The 21205-nt window shown below is 33.5% G+C and overlaps 1 protein-coding gene across 2 annotated transcripts; it reads right to left on the reverse strand.

Moving 5' to 3' along the window:
- Window positions 1–8228, reverse strand: LOC144547367 (uncharacterized). 2 transcript variants are annotated; one of them, XM_078295992.1, is made up of 11 exons: window positions 7115–8228; window positions 5108–5421; window positions 4722–4808; window positions 4235–4477; window positions 3241–3459; window positions 2296–2920; window positions 1577–1797; window positions 1426–1493; window positions 1245–1303; window positions 431–486; window positions 1–251 (listed from the first exon to the last, which is right to left on the reverse strand). In XM_078295992.1, the coding sequence occupies exons 1-11, from the start codon at window positions 8169–8171 to the stop codon at window positions 180–182; spliced, it is 3021 nt and encodes a 1006-aa protein (XP_078152118.1). In that variant the 5' UTR covers window positions 8172–8228; the 3' UTR covers window positions 1–179. The 2 variants fall into 2 exon arrangements, with proteins under 2 accessions (XP_078152118.1, XP_078152119.1); XM_078295993.1 differs by lacking the exon at window positions 4722–4808.
- Between the last annotated feature and the right edge of the window lie 12977 nt (window positions 8229–21205).

The raw sequence follows: 21205 nt of genomic DNA on the forward strand, positions 1-21205 counted from the left end.
CCATCCAAGAACCAAATTATTTAGGAACCAAATGTAACTTAGAAAACCCCAGTGACGGAGTAACATTTCTTACATTGACTAAATTTCGTAAAAAATAGCAGATACATTTTGCTTTGAACATAAAGGTGATAACTCACGGACCAAATTATACTTTCAAATTTTAATCCAATGTTTCTAGCTCAGTAGTATGATCTTCTTGGAGGGTAATCTGCTGGGTAGGACCTACCAGCTGGATATGGGTAGCTAGGTTGCTGCAAAGCAAGTTACAAAAAGAGATGAACTAATTTCAGAATCAATATTTAGTTTCAAGCCATGATAAATAAACGAATAATTCAATTAAAATGAAGTAACATAAAGACTATCCATTTCAACTAACCAACAAATTTTAACAACAGATTGAAATAAAATGTAAAAGAAAAATGGTTCAAACCTGATATCTGGGATAAGTCACAAATCCAGGATGGGTTGTTGGAGGAATTGGCAGTTCTGCAATAACTCGATATAAGTAAAAAAAAAAAAAGTAGATAGGGTAGCAATGTATTGAGAACAACCTTGACAAGATTTTCTCAAATCAAGTTAAAATAGTTCTAAAACATCCAAACCATTCAAACTGATCTACTTCACGAGTGATGCATTTACATAAGAGTGATGCGTTTACATAAATTTTTTATAAATTTTCTGATTCATTTAATACCAAGTGAAATGGTAATAAAGTGATGAAAAATGAATGCAGAATAATTAACTGAACACCTTTTATTTTTTATCATTTTTGACCGCTTGACTTGATACTAAATTTTAAAATTTTAAAATTTAATATGTAAACGAAACTCTTATGAAGGAGATCGGTTTGAACGGTTTGGATTCTTCGATTGAAGCCAATCCGATAGGTTTTGGACCATTAGGACTTTTGCTGATTGGTTATGTATCAGTTTGCATGCAATTTGGATGCTATTTGATATATTCTATCAAATGTCATTAAAAATAGACCGGTGCCAATTTCAAGTCATTTCATGACCAGCAAAATTTGTACAATGTTATCATCATTTATGTGTATGATGTGCATAAAGCATAGATTATATTTCAATTGGGATTAAACGCTTGGTTGTTGTTGTTGTAGTTGTCAAGTTTACCCGCTCAAACAGATCCCATCCCTTGGAAATTTTGCCTCCTAAATTAAAAAAGGAGCTCAAGACCCCAAATACATTTATAAACAAAAAGACTTGATCAGAAGTTCAGAACAATACCTCTGGTGTAAACAATAGGCCTGTCATATCCACCACCATATGGTGCAGGAGCAGGAGCACTAATAAACAAAAATTACAAGTCAGCACACAGTTTCTTTTTTAAAAAAAAAATCCAGTAAAAAGTAAATGATATAGTTGATAATTTGACACGTGAAAAGATTCAGAAACATCAAATCCATACCTCGGTTCATAAACATGCCTAGTGCGAGGTGCATGGTGTGTAGGTGGTACATACCCTGCATGAGGCGCCTATATATGCAACCAATCATTAGGAAACAATTCATATAAAACAGCTTATAGAAAGAAATAAACAAATTAAGTGAAAGAAGTACTAGATCAGAGTGGTGGGAGTGGTAAGACCCAGAAGTATAAGTATATGGCTCGCGTCTACTTGGCTCATGCACACTAGCAGTATAAGGGGGTTCATGTATACTACTAGTACTAGCATAAGGAGGTTCATGTATATGCCTAGTATAAGAATGCGGCGCATATGCATACTCAAGTGAGAGTCGTCTATCAATTGGAGAAGATCCATGATGACTATGATAATTGCCTGAAAATAGTTTCACCAAACAAGAATCAAAGTCTACCCTTGAAATATTCAAGAGTGAGGCTATGGCACTGTGCATAGCACACTTTGGTCCGCACTATGGATGTATATCTCCATTATCAAAGTTCAAACAGTCGATCCGTTCCGCTCAACATGATCTCCATATGAAATGTGCTTGGATGCCAAATTTTACGTTTTTTAGAATTTTTTTACTATTTTTTGAAATAGGTACAAAATCACTTATCTAAAGATTCTAGACCATTCAAAAGTAGTGATTTTCTACCTATCTAAAAAAATAATAAAAGAATTCCAAAAAATACAAAATTCAGTCTCCATGTACATTTTTATATAGAGATCACGATGAACAGTTCGGATCGACAATTTAGACTTCGAAAATAAAAAAAATATAGTCATAGTAAGGACCAAAGTGCGCTATACATAGTACCGTAGCCTCACTCAAAATTCAAACTAAAATATTCACAAATCATAATTCACAGTTACCATAATGGTCGTCGCGAGACCTTTTGAAATCCCTCTCGTTATTGAAAGCAGGAGCATCCCTCTCTTTATTGAAAGAAGGCACACCCCTCTGATGCTGTTTACTACTTCCCTTGAATGGTTTCGACTTTTTTGCTCCTGACCGGTGAGGGTGGGGCTCACCTCGCATCCCCTTTTCATGCTGCTTCATTTTTCCCTTGAATGGTCTTTTTGATGACTCTGGTACCTCCTTAAAAGGTCTTTTTCTTGATCCTTGAGGGTTTACTGGTACAGGTGCTTCCTTATTGGGTTTTTTCTTTGGTGCATTTCGGTGAGGTGTCTCAATATTTGGTCCCTTCTTGTGCACCATTTTGTTCTTTTTAATTGTTTTTTGAGGGGAGAGGGGTTTTGGTTTTTGGGCAATTACCCCTTTCGATTTGGGTCTCTTGCGCTTCCTTTTAGAGCTTCCAGACACCTCAATTATTTTAACCTCCTCCTTTTCAACCTTTTCATCACTTTTCTTAATTATTCTAGCCTCCTCCTCCTCCTTTTCACCCTTTTCATTGCTTTTTTTTACCTTAAAATTGCCACGTAATATGAATTTTGTTCCAGTCTTCTTTGCATAAGGCCTTGCCAGTGAGGCACTCACCTGAAAAACATAAGAGGAAAAACATAGAGGCCCTTGTGTATTGAGAAATGGCAAGTAAATAAAACAGAGTAGAGATTGCCAAATGTCCTTTTTGCAAATAGTTGCCACCACTATTCCTTTTTTTCTTTCAAAGAATGATAAGATTAGTTGCCCACCATTATCTACCCTTTAATTTGATTACCACAATACTTTGCAATCCTCGGAGTAATTTTGATTAAATGATTTCTATCCATATTTTAAAGCACTGAAAAATGATAAAGTACATCAAATATTCTTATAACAATGGACAGAATTACATTTAAAATTGGAAAAATATATACCTTTGTATCATCCTGCTCAAGTAGGGCCTTGCTCAACCCCTCGACACAACTCAAGGCACTCTCTTGGGATACGAATTCAACAAATGCAAAATCCTTCCTTCTACTCTGTGATTTCCGATATAGCTTAATTTTCTCTATAGCTCCGTATTCCTTGCAAATCTCCTCTATTTTCTTGCCATCCCAAGACATAGGTACTGGTTCCAGGTATACTGTTTTCACCTGCCATATATAAATAAATATATAACGAGCTGTTTCCACAAATTCACATGATACAGCAAGTAGTACCCCCCCTCCCTCCTCCCACACAAGTTCTCAGTCATTGCCCTATATCCCTCTATACTGAGCCAGCCGAAGCACGCAAGCTACAAACTAAAGATGCAAATTGGAAACTCAGTACTATAAAATTATCCAAATAACCCTTAAACTGCATGATAAGAGAGAACAAAATGAGTTAATTTAACACAATATAGTTTATCCAATTGCTCTTAAATATTAAACAATGACTGAATAAAACCAAGAAACATATGAATTATATGCATGACCAAGAAACATATGAATTATATGCATGCCATAGAAACCATATATAATTGCAGAATTTGACATCCTGTAACAAGTGGATTGACAAATAATGAATATAAATAAAAAAGAAGATGAAAATATAAATTTGTTTACCAAGATGGCTGCACTAACTCCAGGTTCATTAACGATAGTTTAGAATACTAAGCAGCCTAAAGTTTTTGTAATTAAGAAATTTACACCTATATTTTAATAAATAACGGACAAACATAATAGTTAAAATTAAACAAAGGGAGGAAGATACAAAATTTTTCTACAAAATGGCTCCATTGACTCGAGTCAATTTTATGAAAGATTTCAAGCTTGTCGTGCATACATACTATATAGGCATTTAAATACAGATTTTAAATGTGGATACCATTTAGGTGGCTTTTGAGTTTTAGCCTAAAAACTATAGAAGAAATGAAAATTGATTTACCTTGGCCTGTAGCTCATCATCAATGTAATTTACTGGGAGTTGTGCAAATGAAACCTTGGCACTATAATCACAGCCAAGAACCGCATCAGGCTTGCACAAACGGTTCAAAGCAGCTTTTGCATCAATATGCGTGCAGAACTCTACAAAGGCAAAACCCTTGATCTTCCCTTCAACTTTTGGATCTTCAGGTAAGGCTATTTGGTCTATTCCTTCTACCCCAAGGCCTTTTAGTGCATCTAGCACCTGGAGGAAAAAAATAAAAGAGATCAGAATAATGCAAGCATGCTTGGCATATACCTCCTAATTGTTTGGAAACTTGCAAATTCACCAAAAAATAAAATGGTATTTGCATATGCACCCCTTTTGAAAGATCAATTTGGAGGGTTATTTGAGAGCAGCAAGTTGTTGAACACACAAATGACACTGGTGATTTTTAGAGGATAAGATGTAAAAATAATTTCATATAAAAAGTTTGTTTCATATGAACCTGATCCTTTGACCAAGACTTGCATATATTGCCGACAAAGAGTGTGCCCTGGTTGCTAGTGGAGATATGCACTGTCTTTCCCTTAATCTGATAACACAATACACTAAAAAGTAAGTGCCACAGCTAACCAAGTAGATATCAACACTCTAACCTCATTGCTAGGTTTTATTCAACTTTTGTTCCTTATTTTATCCTTAAATAAGCTTAAATTATATTCTTATTTTCATGTTTTTGAAACAAACAGAGTGGGAGAACAGCTTAACAGGTCCAGTCAATATAGGTCCAGATATTGCCAGTCATTTCATGATTGAACAGAACTAAACTGAACTGTATGAACAGTTTCTAAAACCAGCTTAACGGGTTTAAGGTTTAGTTAGAAATCCAACCTCTGTACCATCCTTGAGCTGAGACAGAGCCTTCTCTGCTGCCTCAGCAGTAGAATACTGCAAAAAGGCATAGCCTTTGCTTTTCTGGGTTTTTGAATGCCTGATAACCCTAACGGATTGAATCTCCCCAAACCCGGCAAAGGCCTTTACAATGTCTTCTTCAACCACAGTTTTCTCCAACTGGCTTATAAAAATTTGAGCATCTTTGACTTTTCTGTTGGGTAATAGAGCCTTCAAGTACATTGTGGGTTCTAGCATATCACCCAACCCCTGATCTTCTCCTCCTCCTCCATCTACTGATGCAAGTTGTACATCTGGAGAAGATTAAATAAAGGTTTTAAAAACCCTTCTTTGAGAGAGGTTTTCAACACAGGTAAGGTTGGATTTCACCCCGTGTGAAGATATTTTGAAATGGGTGAAAACAGCATTTTATACAACCCAACCTATACCAAAAACCTGAACAGGTACAGACTATGTCCCAGTGCATACAGAGACAAATATGATACAGGTTTTTGAGGAGGATACAGATGCTCATACAAGTAATACCTTGTATTCAGTATTAGAAAATATGAGCAGAAGCAGAGCTGTTTCTGAATCCAGTTCTGAGAACAAGAACTGCATACAGGACCGCCATTTTAAAACCTATAAACTTGAAGACAACTTGTCGAACAAGCCTACTGTGCTCAAAATGAGTACAGTTGAACCCAACTAGATCACTAAACAGCCCTTTTTTGTACCAGTAAGATACCAACCTTGTATTCAGTAATACCAACCTTTTTTGAGGAGGATACAGATGCTCATACAAGTAATACCTTGTATTCAGTATTAGAAAATATGAGCAGAAGCAGAGCTGTTTCTGAATCCAGTTCTGAGAACAAGAACTGCATACAGGACCGCCATTTTAAAACCTATAAGCTTGAAGACAACTTGTCGAACAAGCCTATTGTGCTCAAAATGAGTCCAGTTGAACCCAACTAGATCACTAAACAGCCCTTTTTTGTACCAGTAAGATACCAACCTTGGCCCATTCTCATACAATGTTTTAATTGACTGCGTAAGGATGCACGCATGTCTGTTAGTGAACCGAGTGGACTAATTCCTTAGGATGTATATTGTCTAATTCAACCTAGTTGACACAACTCACAAGAGAGCCAAGTCCAACCCGATTAAGCCATCAAACTTTAGCAGAAATATAGGAAAACATACTTTCTAATTCCAGCTACTAGCATTTGCAGTAAGTTGCAAATATGAAAATCATCAATAAAATCCATGGGTAGATATGCAGTTGAACTTGAATTCAGCATCATCACCAGGAGCAGAGGCATACTTTCAATTTATGGCGGTCAAAACTCAGAAATTTCGTATGAGGGTCAATCATATAAATTTTTTCAAAAAGTATAGGGGTCAATTTTATAGTATTCATAGTATTTTACTCTAAATTACATAGCAAAATAATGTCTAAGTACGAAAATATTGAAAATGAAGGGGGATCAATTGACTCCCATTCATTTGTAGTGGATCCACCACTGATCACCACCAAATGGAAAGAACAATTTTAGTATGTAAGCCAAAACCCATGCAACACTAACATTTGGGCAAAAAGTTTTTGGTCCATTATACTCAAAACCTCTATCCAATATTCAACTATCATAGATGTTCTATGTTCTCATGCTTCTAGGTCGCTGTTGAGAGGTTCTTAAATAAGATTTACCAATCAATCTTGACAAAAGAGTAAGAACTTTCAAGGCAAACAACATAACTAGAATGAATATTATGAATTATTCTAACATTCTTCTGAGATTACTGTATTTCCTCCAGAAAAAATGTATGATTCTTCTTTTTTCTGCTATGATTTCGTGTAGCTTATCTAGACTAATGAATTTCATTTTTTTTCCAAAATTCGATCTTGAGTGGACGGTTTACTGGATTTTTATTCACTGAATTTTGGATGAGCTTCAATAAACTTTTTCTTGCAATTGACAAAAATATTATCCAGAAACATACTACCTTTAACTGCAACAATGTCTCTATTCTCTTCATTATTCCTTCCTTTTGTAATCTCTTCATTTCCATCTCCCTCTCCCGCTTCTTCTTCTATGGGCTCTTCTTCTTCCTCCTCTTCCTCCTCCTGCTCCTCCTCCTCTTCCATTGGTTCTTCTTCCACCTGTTCTTGTTCCGTAGGTTCTTCTTCTTCTTCAAAAGCCTCTTCTTCTTCTTCCAATGGTTCTTCTTCTATCAGTTCTACCTCTTCCACGGAATCTTCTTCTATCAGTTCTCCTTCCACGGCTTCTTCTTCAATTGGTTCTCCTTCTTCCACGGCTTCCTCTTCAATCGGTTCTACTTCTTCTACGGCCTCTTCTTCGATCGGTTCTCCTTCTTCCACCAGTTGTTCTTCAAATTTGACTTTGTTTGCCAGTTCCTCAGTGTCAGTTTTTTCAATCTTCTCTCCTTCATCTTTTACTTCCTGACTGACGGGTATTTCTTCTATTTCTTTTTCTCCACCAGTCTTCTCTGTGTTCTCCTCTCCTTCTTTCACTGTTTTGATATCTCCTTCTCCAGCTATCTCTTTCTCCTCTCCTACATTCACTTCCAGTACATCTTTCATGGGCTTTTCTTGTTCTTCTACTGTACAATCACTCCCGTCCTTTGAAGCCTCTGATTTCTCTGTCTCAGCCTCTTTTCCTGACAAGGATCCCCTTTTTTGTTCAATTTGATCTCTTGCCACCGAAGCAACCGCCTCTTTCCTCACCCCGGACGCGGCGACCTTTGCCACAACCCTCTTCTTTGCGGGTCGGGCCCGAATAGCCGGGTCAATTTGGGAAGATTCTCCATCCTTGACGCTGTCAGACTCAATTTCCGATCCCGCGGTCATGATCGGATCGGGTTTTCGGGTTTGGTCTTTTTTTAAGAAAGAATCTTCCTTGGGACCGGTGGTATCTTCGACCGCGGCGGCCGGAGATACGGTGGATGGACACGGCGCCATTTCAACCTTTGGCGAAGATGCGGCGGGGGTGGAAACCTTGCTCTTGGTAACGGTGGTTTTTTTCGCGCGACGAGGAGGCATGGCTGCAGATCGGGAAGAAACGGAGCGAAAAAGACGAAGTATCTATTTATCTGGGAATTTGGGAAATTTTATAGAATCCATACTCTGAGGTAACAAAATATTTCTGTTTATATATGGACCGTCCGATCATAATCCGGGCCAATCCGCCCGAAGTGATATGCACGGTTACCTTAAAATATAGTGTGAATCGGACGGTTTGGATCTAAACATAAATATTCTGTTACCTTAGGTGATGTTAATTCAATTTTAGTTAGACATGGACGAACTCCGAAGTTGTAAGTTTAATCCGTCCGTCCATTTGAGGCAATGAGAGCATGCAGATCAAAAATCGGCGAATAAGAAATACCGTCAAATCTTCTAACGACTGCAGAGGAACCAACCCCTTAAAAAAAAGTATTTTTCGATATGTACACGTGTATTCATCAAAATATTCATTGTATTTTGTTTTTGAGAAATTTGGATATATACCCGTCACAACTTCTTTAATTAGATATTTACCCATTCAAAATTCAAAATTAGATATTTTCCCATCTAAACAAGACTTATTTATTAATATACCCATTTTCATTTTTTATCACTAAAAAATGCATATCAATATCAATAAAATATTTAAGAGACTATTTTGCCCTTCAAAGAATACTCAGAGATTAAACCGTTCTTTGATTGAATGGTTAGGATTTAACCTCCAATGCTCACATGCCTCTCAAGATATCAAACAATCGAAGCGCTCTTAACCCCTCCGTGCTTGTCATTAACTAATACTAAGGTCTGATTGCATGTTCTACTTCCTTCTTGTTGTTTTCTCAGTTTCATCTGTCATATGATAATGTCATTAGAATGGTTAATGGAGCCATTTTGAATATAGAATACAAGACTTGTTACATTAGAACCTAATAAAATGAATGTTATAAGGACCTGTTTGTAAATAGTTTTAATATTGTGTTTGTCAGTACCGTGAACCTAGTCTCTTTTCATGAAAATGATATTGATACTTTAGTTTGAATGAAAAAAAGCAAAAATACCATGCTCCAGTATTTGACCAAACCAAAACAAATAATTATTGGTTGGAGCTTCAGAAAAAAAAAAAAAAAGAAGAAGATGTGTAGAGTATAAGTCCATATATTCCTGAACAAATCAAATCCAAAGAAGTCACGATTGGTACGAAGACAGGTACCAGTCTTCAATAGACTTGTTGACTTCATATACAGGAGAGCAGTAAAAGATACTCATAGGTAGCGGAGAGGGAGGAGACAACGGACATTTGCGGAGGGATTAAGAGCGCTTTGATTGTTTGATATCCTGAGAGGCATGTGAGCAATGGAGGTTAAATTCTAACCATTCAATCAAAGAACTGTTTGATCTCCGAGTATTCTTTGAAGGGCAAAATAGTCTTTAAATATTTTATGAATATTGATTTACAGTTTTTAGTGAAGAAAAAAAATGGAAATGGGTATATTAATAAATTGGTCATGTTTAGATGGGAAAATATCTAATTTTCAATTTTGGATGGATAAATATCTAATTTTAGAAGTTGCGATGGGTATATATCCAAATTTCTCTTTGATTTTCATCAAAACTCTTACTACTGTTATTTGTGATTTGTTGTGGGTATACGTAAAATTCCCCCATTATATATAATATGTGTTTTTGTTCTTCAAACAAAACATAACTTTTAAGGTTCATTTCATTGATTGATTTAGCCAGACTAATCGTCCATAAATTCGTTATGTTAAAGAATGAAATTAGTAATCATCATATTTCCCAAACTAGATTTATAAAGAAACAAAATTATTAATCATCATATTACAACTAAAATTTGTCATTTATTAAAGACGGCTAGACTATATAAAAAGTTTACAAAAGATAAAATTCAATTAAATTTCTATACATATAATTAAAATATTGAATCATAGATGTGATTTAACCACCTTTAACTAAACCTTAGATCCGCACCTGGATTAACATTTAATGTCTAAAAATATAATTATTTTGTTTGTTCTAGATTTTAATGTTCTATTTTTATTTTATTTTTTCTAATGAAATCTTCTAAATTTTTTAACGTTCATCGCTCCTTTACGGAACTTAAACCTTGTTCACTCTTAAGAAACAAACCTGTCTGTAATTATTTGTATCGAATCTTGTTTATTTTTTATTTGAAATCTTAATTATAATTTGTATGGTTATTTGGTAATGGTGTTTTTTTTTTGTATTATAATTTTGTTCCCTGGGCGTATAGTATCGGGTCGGTGCATTCGTAGGTTACATTATTATTATTATTTTTTATTTCTAACAAAACTTATATATTCATTCACTTTATCAAAAAAGAAAAACAGAAGGAGGAGAAAAAAAAGACAACTATTAAATATTTGGGAACGACTAACAGTACCCTCATTTAGTTCCCTATCTATCTCCCACGCTAAAAGACAAAAAAAAATACAACGGAGGATCACTAACTAACGTGCACATGGTAACTACTGTCAATGAGCAGGGTTAACGTGATTTTATTCATCATCAAAATGTATAGTATTCATACCTACGAATTTATAGTATTCATACTTATTATCTATAATATTCATCATATGTAAACATAAACTGGAGGGAACCATTAATCTTGGGGACCAGTAACGACCAGGGAACTGCTGACGACGTCTGACAGCCTGAATTGGGGACCGCAACCGTCTGAAAGCGACATTTGCCAAGATTGGGGACCACTACAGCGAATCTATACAATGAAGTATTCATATCTAACTAATGAAGTATTCATATCTAAATTATGAAATATTCATATCTAACAAATGAAGTATGCATATGTTGACAACATGAAGTATTCATCTATAACTAATGAAGTATTTACACCTGACATTAACAAATATTCCCATCTGACACTAACAATATTCACACCTGCCCAGATTGGAGACCAGGAAGTATTCCCAACAGCCTAGTAATACAGAAAGTATTCACACCTGACACTAACAATATTCATAATGAAGATTACGAAGTATTTATACATGTACAAAATAATTTATACAATTCAAAATAAGACACCTCTTTTGGAACACCTCTTCATTTCACTTAAAAAGTCTCTTTTTTTATAGTAAGTATATTGTGTTCATATCTAACAAATGTAGTATTCATATCTAACTAATGAAAGTATTTATAACTAATTAATGTAAATATGAATTATTCATATCTAACAACATGAAGTATGCATATTTAACTAATGAAGTATTCATATGTTGCACTTTGACAACCTTCGCTGGGCTAGCATGGACCCCCTCCGACGATGCACCACGCTCTCCTCGCCGGATCTCATCGGAGACGAGGTAAGATTGTGCAGGATCGCACCGGATCTCGACGGTGCACCACGCTCTCCTGTGGTTGGCGATCGCAACTGGATGAGCGAAGGAGCGGTGATGTGTGAGGGAACAAGATTAGATAAGATAGTGTAAGGTGGGATGAGAGAGACGCGTTATTTTTTTGGATATGGATAAAGATAGTTAGGAGGGATTGTTAGGGAAGGGAGATAATATCTTTACCCTAAATATTTTGAAATTAATTACTAAATAATAATTATGAAAATTTTAGAAATTAAGCAATCCACTCCTACATTGGTACAATTAACAAAACAATTGAGAATTAAATACTTGGCCAATAAGAATTAAACATTTGCCCAACTCATCTTTAAAAAGTGATTTCTTATTAAGCAATTCTTTTCAACAATTGCTAAATAAGCAATAGCCATATAACCCAGCAATTACAAAAAACAATTGATACATCAACATAAGCAATCTATAAGCAATCACCGTTGAAGATGCTCTAAGGGTCAACCAAAAAACATAGGTATTGAACCCGATTACAAGAACCGAATCCCATTTCTTTTATGAGTTTCTTTTTCTTTTATCTAACAAATGTTAATGTTTTCCATCGGTAAATGAGCGAAATAAAAAATATTTTGACGGGAAATACAAATTTATGAAAGTTTTGGCGAACACACGAGCAATCCAATTTAATATTTTTATAAACGAAAGTCACATAAATAAATGAAAATTATTGATAAAATATTTTTATTTTGGTTTAAAATCATCTACAAAAATATTACCCTGACAATTTTCACAAGATATTGATAAAATTATTACCCTGACAATTTTGACAACTATAAAAATTACTTATAATTTTAAGTGCAGTGGTTGGAATGCAATCTATTATATATACCTTATGATATTGCAGGAAAAATAATAAACTTTTATGCAAATTCAATCGTTTATAAAATAACTTAAAATTTAATATTTGGTCACACATTCAAATTTTTTTTAAAAAAATAGACAACAAATCTATAAGAGTAACACTATATTTCTAATTTTTTTTAATTCTTTTATTTAATAATTTAAATAAAATTGTCAAGATTGTTAGGTTACACCTTTATAAATGATTTCCTTTAAATATACCATTAAGAAAGAAATAACCATTTTTTCGTAAGTTTACCTAGCATGGACAATGAGTATGGCAATACAACATTTTAATATAATTTTTTTTTTTTGTAAGAACTAGTCTTTGATCTAGTATCAAAGACACATGCTCTCTGACGTGAGAGGTCGTGAGTTTGAAATCCTAATGAGAAATATTATTTGTTGTAACTCCATACATATGGATTTTGAGACTTGACGTTGTCTTTCTTTCAAAAAATATGATTTTTTGGTAGAAGTAAATTTTCAGTGCAAGTTGAGAGCTATTTAGTTATTAATTAATACATGATAAAATCAAAATGGTGATTTTCAGCTAAATATATTTTTGAATTGACTTCCAAATTATATCTGTATATTATATCTAAATCATATTTTTCAAACAAATTTATTACAACATACGTTTATCTATTATGAAAAATCAGTCAGTGAAACATCGTTGTGTTTTAAAGAACTTACGCACATCGAACAATAAATGCATAAATTTCTCCCTAAAAATATCGCAATATACTATAAACCGTTCGATTTTTAACGAAAAACTCATGAAGATTATGACACATATGTTGGGTAAGACTAAGGTGCTATGGGTTGCATAGAGGGTTATGGTGCTACGGTTCAATATTTGAGTTTTCAAAATTCAAACGGTCGATCCGAACTGTTTATCTTGTTCTCCATATTAATATGTGTTTGGAGATCAAATTTTACATTTTTTGGAAATTTTTTACTATTTTTTTAGATAGGTAGAAAATCAAATATCTGAATGGTGCAGAATTTTTTAGATCAACTGATTTTCTACCTATCTAAAAAAATAGTAAAAAATTAAAAAAAAATGTAAAATTTGGTCTTCAAACACATATTAATATGGAGAACAAGATGAACAGTTCGGATCGACCGTTTGAATTTTAAAAACTTGAATATTGAGCCGTAGCACCGTAGCCCTCTATGCAACCCATAGCACCTTAGTCTTACCCCTTCTATATTTACATCAATAGTACTAACTTATCTAAATCTATGTTCAAGACTTATCGACTATAAACAATGAATTTAAACAGTTAAATTCAATTAACTTCATAAAATAATATGTTTATATGCAAAATTTAAAAAGATCAAATTAATTTAATATAAATTTAAGCAGTAAAAAATTATTTGTAAATTAATTTTAACATATTAATTTTTCATTATTTTTAATCATTTGACTTCGTACTGTATAAATTAATTTGAAAATTTGTCAATTTTGGCCATTTTTATTAAATTAATATCTAAAAAAAAGAAAATTTTAAAATTGCCCCTGTGTTTGTTTTTTTTTTCAAAACTGCTCCGACCGCTGGGCCCACCGGCGGTCCAAAAAACCGAGCAGACTGCCCCCTATAGGGGCGGGCCACACCCCTACCAGACCGCCCCCTACAGGGGCGGGCCACACCTCTAGTAGACTGTCCGGGTCAGGGGCGGTCCACTAGGGACTAGACCGCCTGTGGTCCGAGCGGTCCTTTTTTTTTTTAGAGAAATCTTAATATTTTGATTTAAATAATTTTATGAAGAAAAAATTTTCATGTTTAGAGTGTATGCCAAAAAATAAGACATTATGTCGTAACTCTTTATAACTTTGATTTGATTTGTCAGTTGGATATGACAAGTCTAAATATAACATTAATTAAGGACTTGACATTGATTCTTAATAATTTATTTTATTTAAATATACACAAGGAAATATAGTTAGATTGCCTCAATGATGTCAATTTTTTTTATTTTAGAGAATAATTGGATTATTTGATTATTGTCAACATATACCATTTGCTCGGAGATAGGCAAACGAAAACAATAAATAGTAAATGCATTTTAAAATAATTATATGAATAATTCTTGAATAATCTTAGACTTTTGACTAAAAAAATACCGATCGTTGTACGTCCATCGTTGAACGAAAACTTAAATTGAATTTTTGAGGCACTAAACAACATTTTTTTTTAAATTCTGATGATCCGGATGCCTGGGGTTTCCTCTTGGGTGATATTTGGATTCGTCTCGCCCCCCCCCCCTTTCCGAAAAGTGGTCATACACACAAATCCGACTTTCCTAGCCAAAGTTATGGTTGTTTAAAGTTTTTTCAAAGTCGAACTTTGAAAATTCATAACTAATTGTAGAAAAATCTAAATAAATTTAAATTTGTGTCAATTCTGTGTATTTTTTAATGCTCTACATGCTGGTGTAATCACTTTTACTGTTTGATTTCTGTATCAGTCCAGACTTACTAATTTACCAGAAGAGGTCAAATTTGATGTTTTTAGAGCATTGCACTATACCAGTGGCCTTTGCTTAGTGCTTGGCTGCTGAGTTTGGACTTGATACTATACTAGATGTCAGTCTATGGTGCATTATGCATGGACAGAGATCTAATTTGAGGTTTGTTCATATTTTAGTAGCTTTTAAACTACTATTTTAGTACCATAAATAAAGAGAAAAATATCAACAAGCTGTCAGAACTTGGAAATTTTTGAATCAAGGCCAAATCATTAATTAGTGTTATCTTTAAACTTGTGATATCCAACTGACATACCAAATCAAAGTTATAAAGAGTTACGACATCACTGCATAAAATATACCAAATGTCTTATTTTTTGGCATACACTCTAAACAAGGAACTTTTTTCTTCATAAAATTATTTAAATAAAAATATTAAGATCTCTCTAAAAAAAAAAAAAGGACCGCCCAGACCACAGGCGGTCTGGTCCCTCGTGGGCCGCCCCTGGCCCGGGCGATCTGCTAGAGATGTGGCCCGCCCCTGCAGGGGGGGGTTTGGTAGGGGTGTGGCTCGCCCCTGTAGGGGGCGGTCTGCTTGGTGTTTTGGGCCGCCCGTGGGTCCAGCATTGAGGCAGTTTTGAAAAAAAAAATCAAACACGGGGCCAATTTAAATTTTTTTTTTTTTTTTTAGGGGAGGGGGGGGGGGAGTTATTAATAAAAAATGGGCGTGTTAATTTTATACGTAAACACATCACTCATAAAAATAAATTGCTTTCAACCATTTAGACTCGCCATATATTTGAAACTAATTCAATAAATATAAGAATTATAGCTACCAAAATACGTAATGAGAGAGATGCAGTGAGCTTAAAAATAATACAGTATTAATCTTGTTTTACGCTGTTCTCTCGCTCTCTTGTGAATCCATCATCTCGCTGAGTAGAACTAGGGTGTTCTTAAGCTCACCAAAATATTTGGTGAGCTTAATTCTAAAATTCATCAAATTAGTTTCAAATGACGAATTTGAACTGTTGGAACCCGCCAACCTTACGAGTGATGCGTCTACATATGAAAATTTTAAACATTCGAATTAATTTAGTATAAAGTCAATCGGTCAAAATTAGAAGTAATAAATTAATTTTAGTGCATTCATTTTTTAAATATTTTTTGACCGCTTGACTTTATACTAAATTAATTCGAATGTTTAAAATTTTCACATGTAGACGCATCACTCGTAAGGTAAATGGATTTCAACGGTTCGGATTCGTCATTTGAAATTGATTTGATGAGTTTTGGAATTAAGCTGATCAAACACTTTGGTGAGCTTAAGAACATCCTAGTTCTACTCTAATTTATATATATACATCTCAGCATGTGTATATGGTAGTGGAATGCAAAACTTAATAAACCATATTTAAAGGACCTCAAAGCAAACTAATATTTATAATTAGGGATCAACTAACTATCCTCCAATTCATTTTCCCTATTTATTTCCCAGTCAATAACTATATTTGTTGATCACTAATTAAGAGGGGGACCACAACTTCCAACAATAAAAGACAAAACAAAATGCGTCATTATCGATTATTAAGTTGAGGGGCCGCTCATTTACTGGGTGGACCACTAACTACTTGAGGGACCGCTTAATATTTGATAGATTTTACAACTGGTGCGCACAAATATGGATACATATGCATGCAAGTGTTAATATATAATAGATCAAATATTTAAAAAAAAAAAAAAAACTGGACACATCACACCCATCTTTTACACATTTTTAGAGATGGGGTTTTTTTCTCCCGTTCAATCTCGCTAATATTTCTGAAGATCTGTGATGAAATTTGTGAATCTAATATCACGAACATCTTTTACGTAATTTTCTCTTTCAAATGAGATCCATGATGACATACTTTCGAGTTGTCCGTCGCGTAAGTATTCATATCTTGTCATGTAGTTTCATACCTCGTCGGGCAAGTATTCTACCACGTAGAGCAAGTATTCATACATCTTTGTGCAAGTATTGATACTTCGTCGAGCAAGTATTCATACCTTGTTGAGAAAGTATTCATAAATCTCCTGTGACAACCTGCCTTGTTGCCGGCGGATCGGTAAGAACCGATGGATAGGAAGTCGAAGGTGATGCAGTTATGAATACTTGCATGACGAGGTATGAATACTTGCATGACGAGGTATGAATACTTGCACTACGAGATATGAATACTTGCGCGGCGGACAACTCAAAAGTATTTTATCATGGATCTCATTTGAAAGAGAAAATTACGTAGAAAATGTCTGTGACTTTAAATTTGCAAAAAAAATCACAAATTGTCAGAAATATGAGCGACATTGAAGTAAGAGAAAATAACATCTTTAAAAATGTGTAAAAAATGAGTATGTGATAAGAAAGATTGTTTAAAGAAATACTTGATATCTTACATATTATTGAATACTTACTATATTAGATGTTAATACTTGCGTGTATAAGTATACATATTTACGCGCATCAGTTGTAAAGTTTTTCAAATATAAGTGGTCCCTCAGTTAATTAGCGGTCCCCCACATTATTAATGACTGATACACGTTTTCTTTTGCCTTTTTGTGCTGGAAGTTGTGTCCCCTCATATAATTAATGATTGGAGGATGGATGAGAGAAATAAACTTGGGGAAAAAAATGTTTATTCTTATAATTAATAATCATGTGATCCTTTTGTTGACAAAAATACTAATAAGTGCCGTAACAATTAATGGAGCTCCGACATATTTTAAGAACAAAATACTAAGTTCCCACAACTAGTGAGAATCCCATATTTGCATTTTTTTTTAAGGCCAAAAAACAAAAGAAAAGGTCTCTGAACTTGGTTGCGAAATTTCGAACATCAACGCTGCGATCAGAGATTAGAGAACGGACATTAAAACAAAACAGACCCGGGTGTGCAGATTATGAAGAAAGGAATTTTATTTACTTCAAAAAATACAGTAGCTCAACTCATAAAGTGTTATATTATCTTCAAAATTCATAAAACCTCATATCTTAACAATTGTTAAATACTATGCTATTTTGATGTGTGAGATGTTTGAATCCTTGAACTTTTAACAAGTTAAGTAGCCAAGTAGGCACTCAGCACTACTAGGTGACCATTATGTATAGCAGGCAACATACACTGGCTTGTTAGGGAACCTTTTTTTTTTGTAATTCACAAAGTTTCATTCGGAACGACCCTCGTAGTGTGTGTATATATAGAGTGGCTAATATTAACAAACGCTTCGATTTTTACATTTTCAAAGTCTAAACAGTCAATTCAAACCGTTCAACATTTAATCTATATTATATTGTGCTTGCAGACCAAATTTTTTTACTATTTATTAAACCAGTTTTAGAATTGTTATTTTTAATGATCTAAAAAAATTTAGATGTTTATTAAAATTAGTGATTTTGAAACTGGTTTAATAAATAAAAAAATCCAAAAAAATGTAAAATTGGACCTCCAAGTACATTTTAATATAGAGATCACATCTAATGGTTTTGATTGACCGTTTGAACTTTAAAAATCGCAAAACCAATTGGTTGCACCACGGCTCCAGATCAAACGTTTTGATATTAGCCAACCTCTATGAATATATATATATATGAAGGGGTTGGCTAATATCAAAACGTTTGTTCTTAGGCCGTGGAACAAACGCTTTGGTTTTTACATTTTCAAAGTCCAAACAGTAGATCCAAACCGTTCAACATTTAATCTAAAATAAAATGTGTTTGGAGACAAATTTTATATTTTTTGGAATTCTTTTCTTTTTTATTAAGTCAGTTTTAAAATCATTGTTTTCAATGATTTAAAAATTTTCACTGTTTATTAAAATCAACGATTTTAAAACTGACTTACTAAATAGTAAAATTTTTTAACAAAATGTAAAATTTGGTCACCACGTACATTTTAGTATAGAGACCGATCACATTTAACAGTTTGGATCGACCGTTTGAACTTTAAAAATCAGAAAAATCAATTGGTTGCACACGGCTAATGAAAATCAGCTCTTTTACTTAATTATTAATTACTTATCAATTCTTTCAAAATTGAAAACCCAATTGGTCAAGAGCTGGCTTATTCGATGTAACCGCTGAATATTTCTTTTCCGTTTGGTAAAGAGAAAATGTTTCTGTCCACTGGGTTTTGTCCACAGTTTGTCCACAGCGCTATCCACTCGGTGTTTAAAACGGACACCGGTCCCCACTTCTAACTAATCACTTACTCCGCATATTTAACCTTCCTTCCGTGCCTCTATTTCCTTTTTTCAATCTCATTTTCAAAACATTCATTCTCCGATCAACTTGTTTTCTTTCCAATATTATTTTCTCGCTTTACGGAAACGAAAATTTCTAAATCTAAAAATCGATCGATCTCTAAAAATTCGCTTTAAGCAGCGCAATTAGTCCCAGACCAACATATTTTGTCCTTTTGCATCTCTGTGGACTCGTGAGACTTGCGTTGATCAAATTAAGAAAAATCTCTTCGTCAGCTGCGCCGTATGCCTAGCTCTTTTGTTCTATGTACCACGCTCCGCTTTCTCTCTCACATCCAAATCAGAGATAGATTGTATTCAGCTCTATTGTTTTTCTTTTGATTTTTTTTTTGGAAACAGGATGAGAGAATGTTTTCCCACATGATCGACCCTGATAATACTGACCGCTTTTACAATCCTTCAATCGTGGAACCTTCAATCGTGGAGCGCGATCAAATAGAAGTTTTTGTTGAAGAGCACGACAAAATTCAAATCTAGTAAGTTATTTCTGTTGAATTTGTTGTTTTCGTTGTATGCAGTAACAGATCTAGCATTTCCAATAAAATATGGAGGAAAGAGATGATAGAGAGTCGATATGGAGCATTGATATGTTAATTTTACTGTATTGCCCCATTAATTTTACAGTATTCATCTTGTCATTTTACAGTATTCATCTTATGACAATCTGGAGGAAATAGATGATAGAAAGGCGATATGGAGTATTGATCTGTTAATTTTACAGTATTGCCCCGTTAATTTTACAGTATTCATCTTGTCATTTTTACAGTTTTTCTGTTGAATTTGTTTTTTTCATTGTATGCAGTAACGGATTTATCATTTTGACTGAATTTTTATCTGAATATTAGTCGTATGTTGTAATTTCGTATGATTTTGTATTCTCAGTTTTTTACAGTACATATATATGAATTTCAATATATATGTCTCATTTTACAGGATATCGAACTGCTATGAAAGTTTCTAGATGTTTGAAAATGTGAAGTACGTTTTTTGTAGGATGTGTTATTTAAGTTACAGCATTGAATGATGAATTTTACAGTATTGGTGCATATTGAAATGTTTTCATATTACAGGTGATTTTCAGTCAGGTAAATAACTTGTAATATTATTTTGTAATTCTTATTTGTTATAAATTGAATTTGTTTCATTGTTTATTTTATTATTATGCAGGATGACATCTCAAAAGAACGTGTTGTTCTTGTGATGAGGCTTCTTACTCATCCGAACAATGAACACATGAGGTTTTTAATGTAAAAGTTATTTGTCCATAGTTTTTTTGTTGCTATTATGCTATTCTGAATGTTGCGGTGAATATTTTTCTCTTGTGTTGAACATATGTTGTTTTGTGGTGAACAGATTTTTTTTGTGTGATGATGGATGTATGTATAGATTTAGCAATTTTAGAATATACATGGTATTATTTTATGGTTTATATTTTGCAATTTTACAGTATACATGATTCTTTGTAGGTTGTAGTTTAAACTGAAATGTAGCATTTGTTACATTTTATCTTACAGTATAGATGGTATTATTTTATGGTTTATTTTTAAAAAATTTACAGTATACAAGAATCAATTGAAAATTTACAGTATTATGTGAAAATTTTACAGTATACAAGATTCAATTGAAAATTTACAGTATTATTTGAAAATTTTACAGTATACAAGATTCAATTTTACAGTATATATTTTACAATATATAAGATTCAATTGAAAATTCTACTGTATACAAGATTCAATTTTACAGTATACAAGATTCAATTGAAAATTTTACTGTATACAATATTCAATTTTACAGTTCCGCTGATTCAATTTTACAGTATACAAGATTCAATTGTAAATTTTACTGTGTAAAAGATTCAATTTTATAGTATACAAGATTCAATTTTATAGTATACAAGATTCAACCCAGTGCGGAAACTAATAATTAACTCTAACTGCCAATAACCGCTAATAACTGCTAATAACTAACTCTAACTGCCAATAACTTCCTATAACTGTAATTTCCGAAAGTACAGTTTGAAAGTACATTTATTTTGTC

This window comes from Carex rostrata, chromosome 31, assembly GCF_964058835.1.
Source record: "Carex rostrata chromosome 31, lpCarRost1.2, whole genome shotgun sequence".
NCBI classification, from domain to species: Eukaryota; Viridiplantae; Streptophyta; class Magnoliopsida; order Poales; family Cyperaceae; genus Carex; species Carex rostrata.

Bases quoted from the DNA above. Each gene is read 5' to 3' on its own strand.
- LOC144547367 (XM_078295992.1), bottom strand. From the start codon at position 8,171: ATGCCTCCTCGTCGCGCGAAAAAAACCACCGTTACCAAGAGCAAGGTT. The intron at 5,422-7,114 runs GTAGTATGTTTC...AATCTTCTCCAG, and splicing joins AGACATTGTTGCAGTTAAAG to ATGTACAACTTGCATCAGTA. The intron at 487-1,244 runs GTATTGTTCTGA...GAGTTATTGCAG, and splicing joins GCCTATTGTTTACACCAGAG to AACTGCCAATTCCTCCAACA.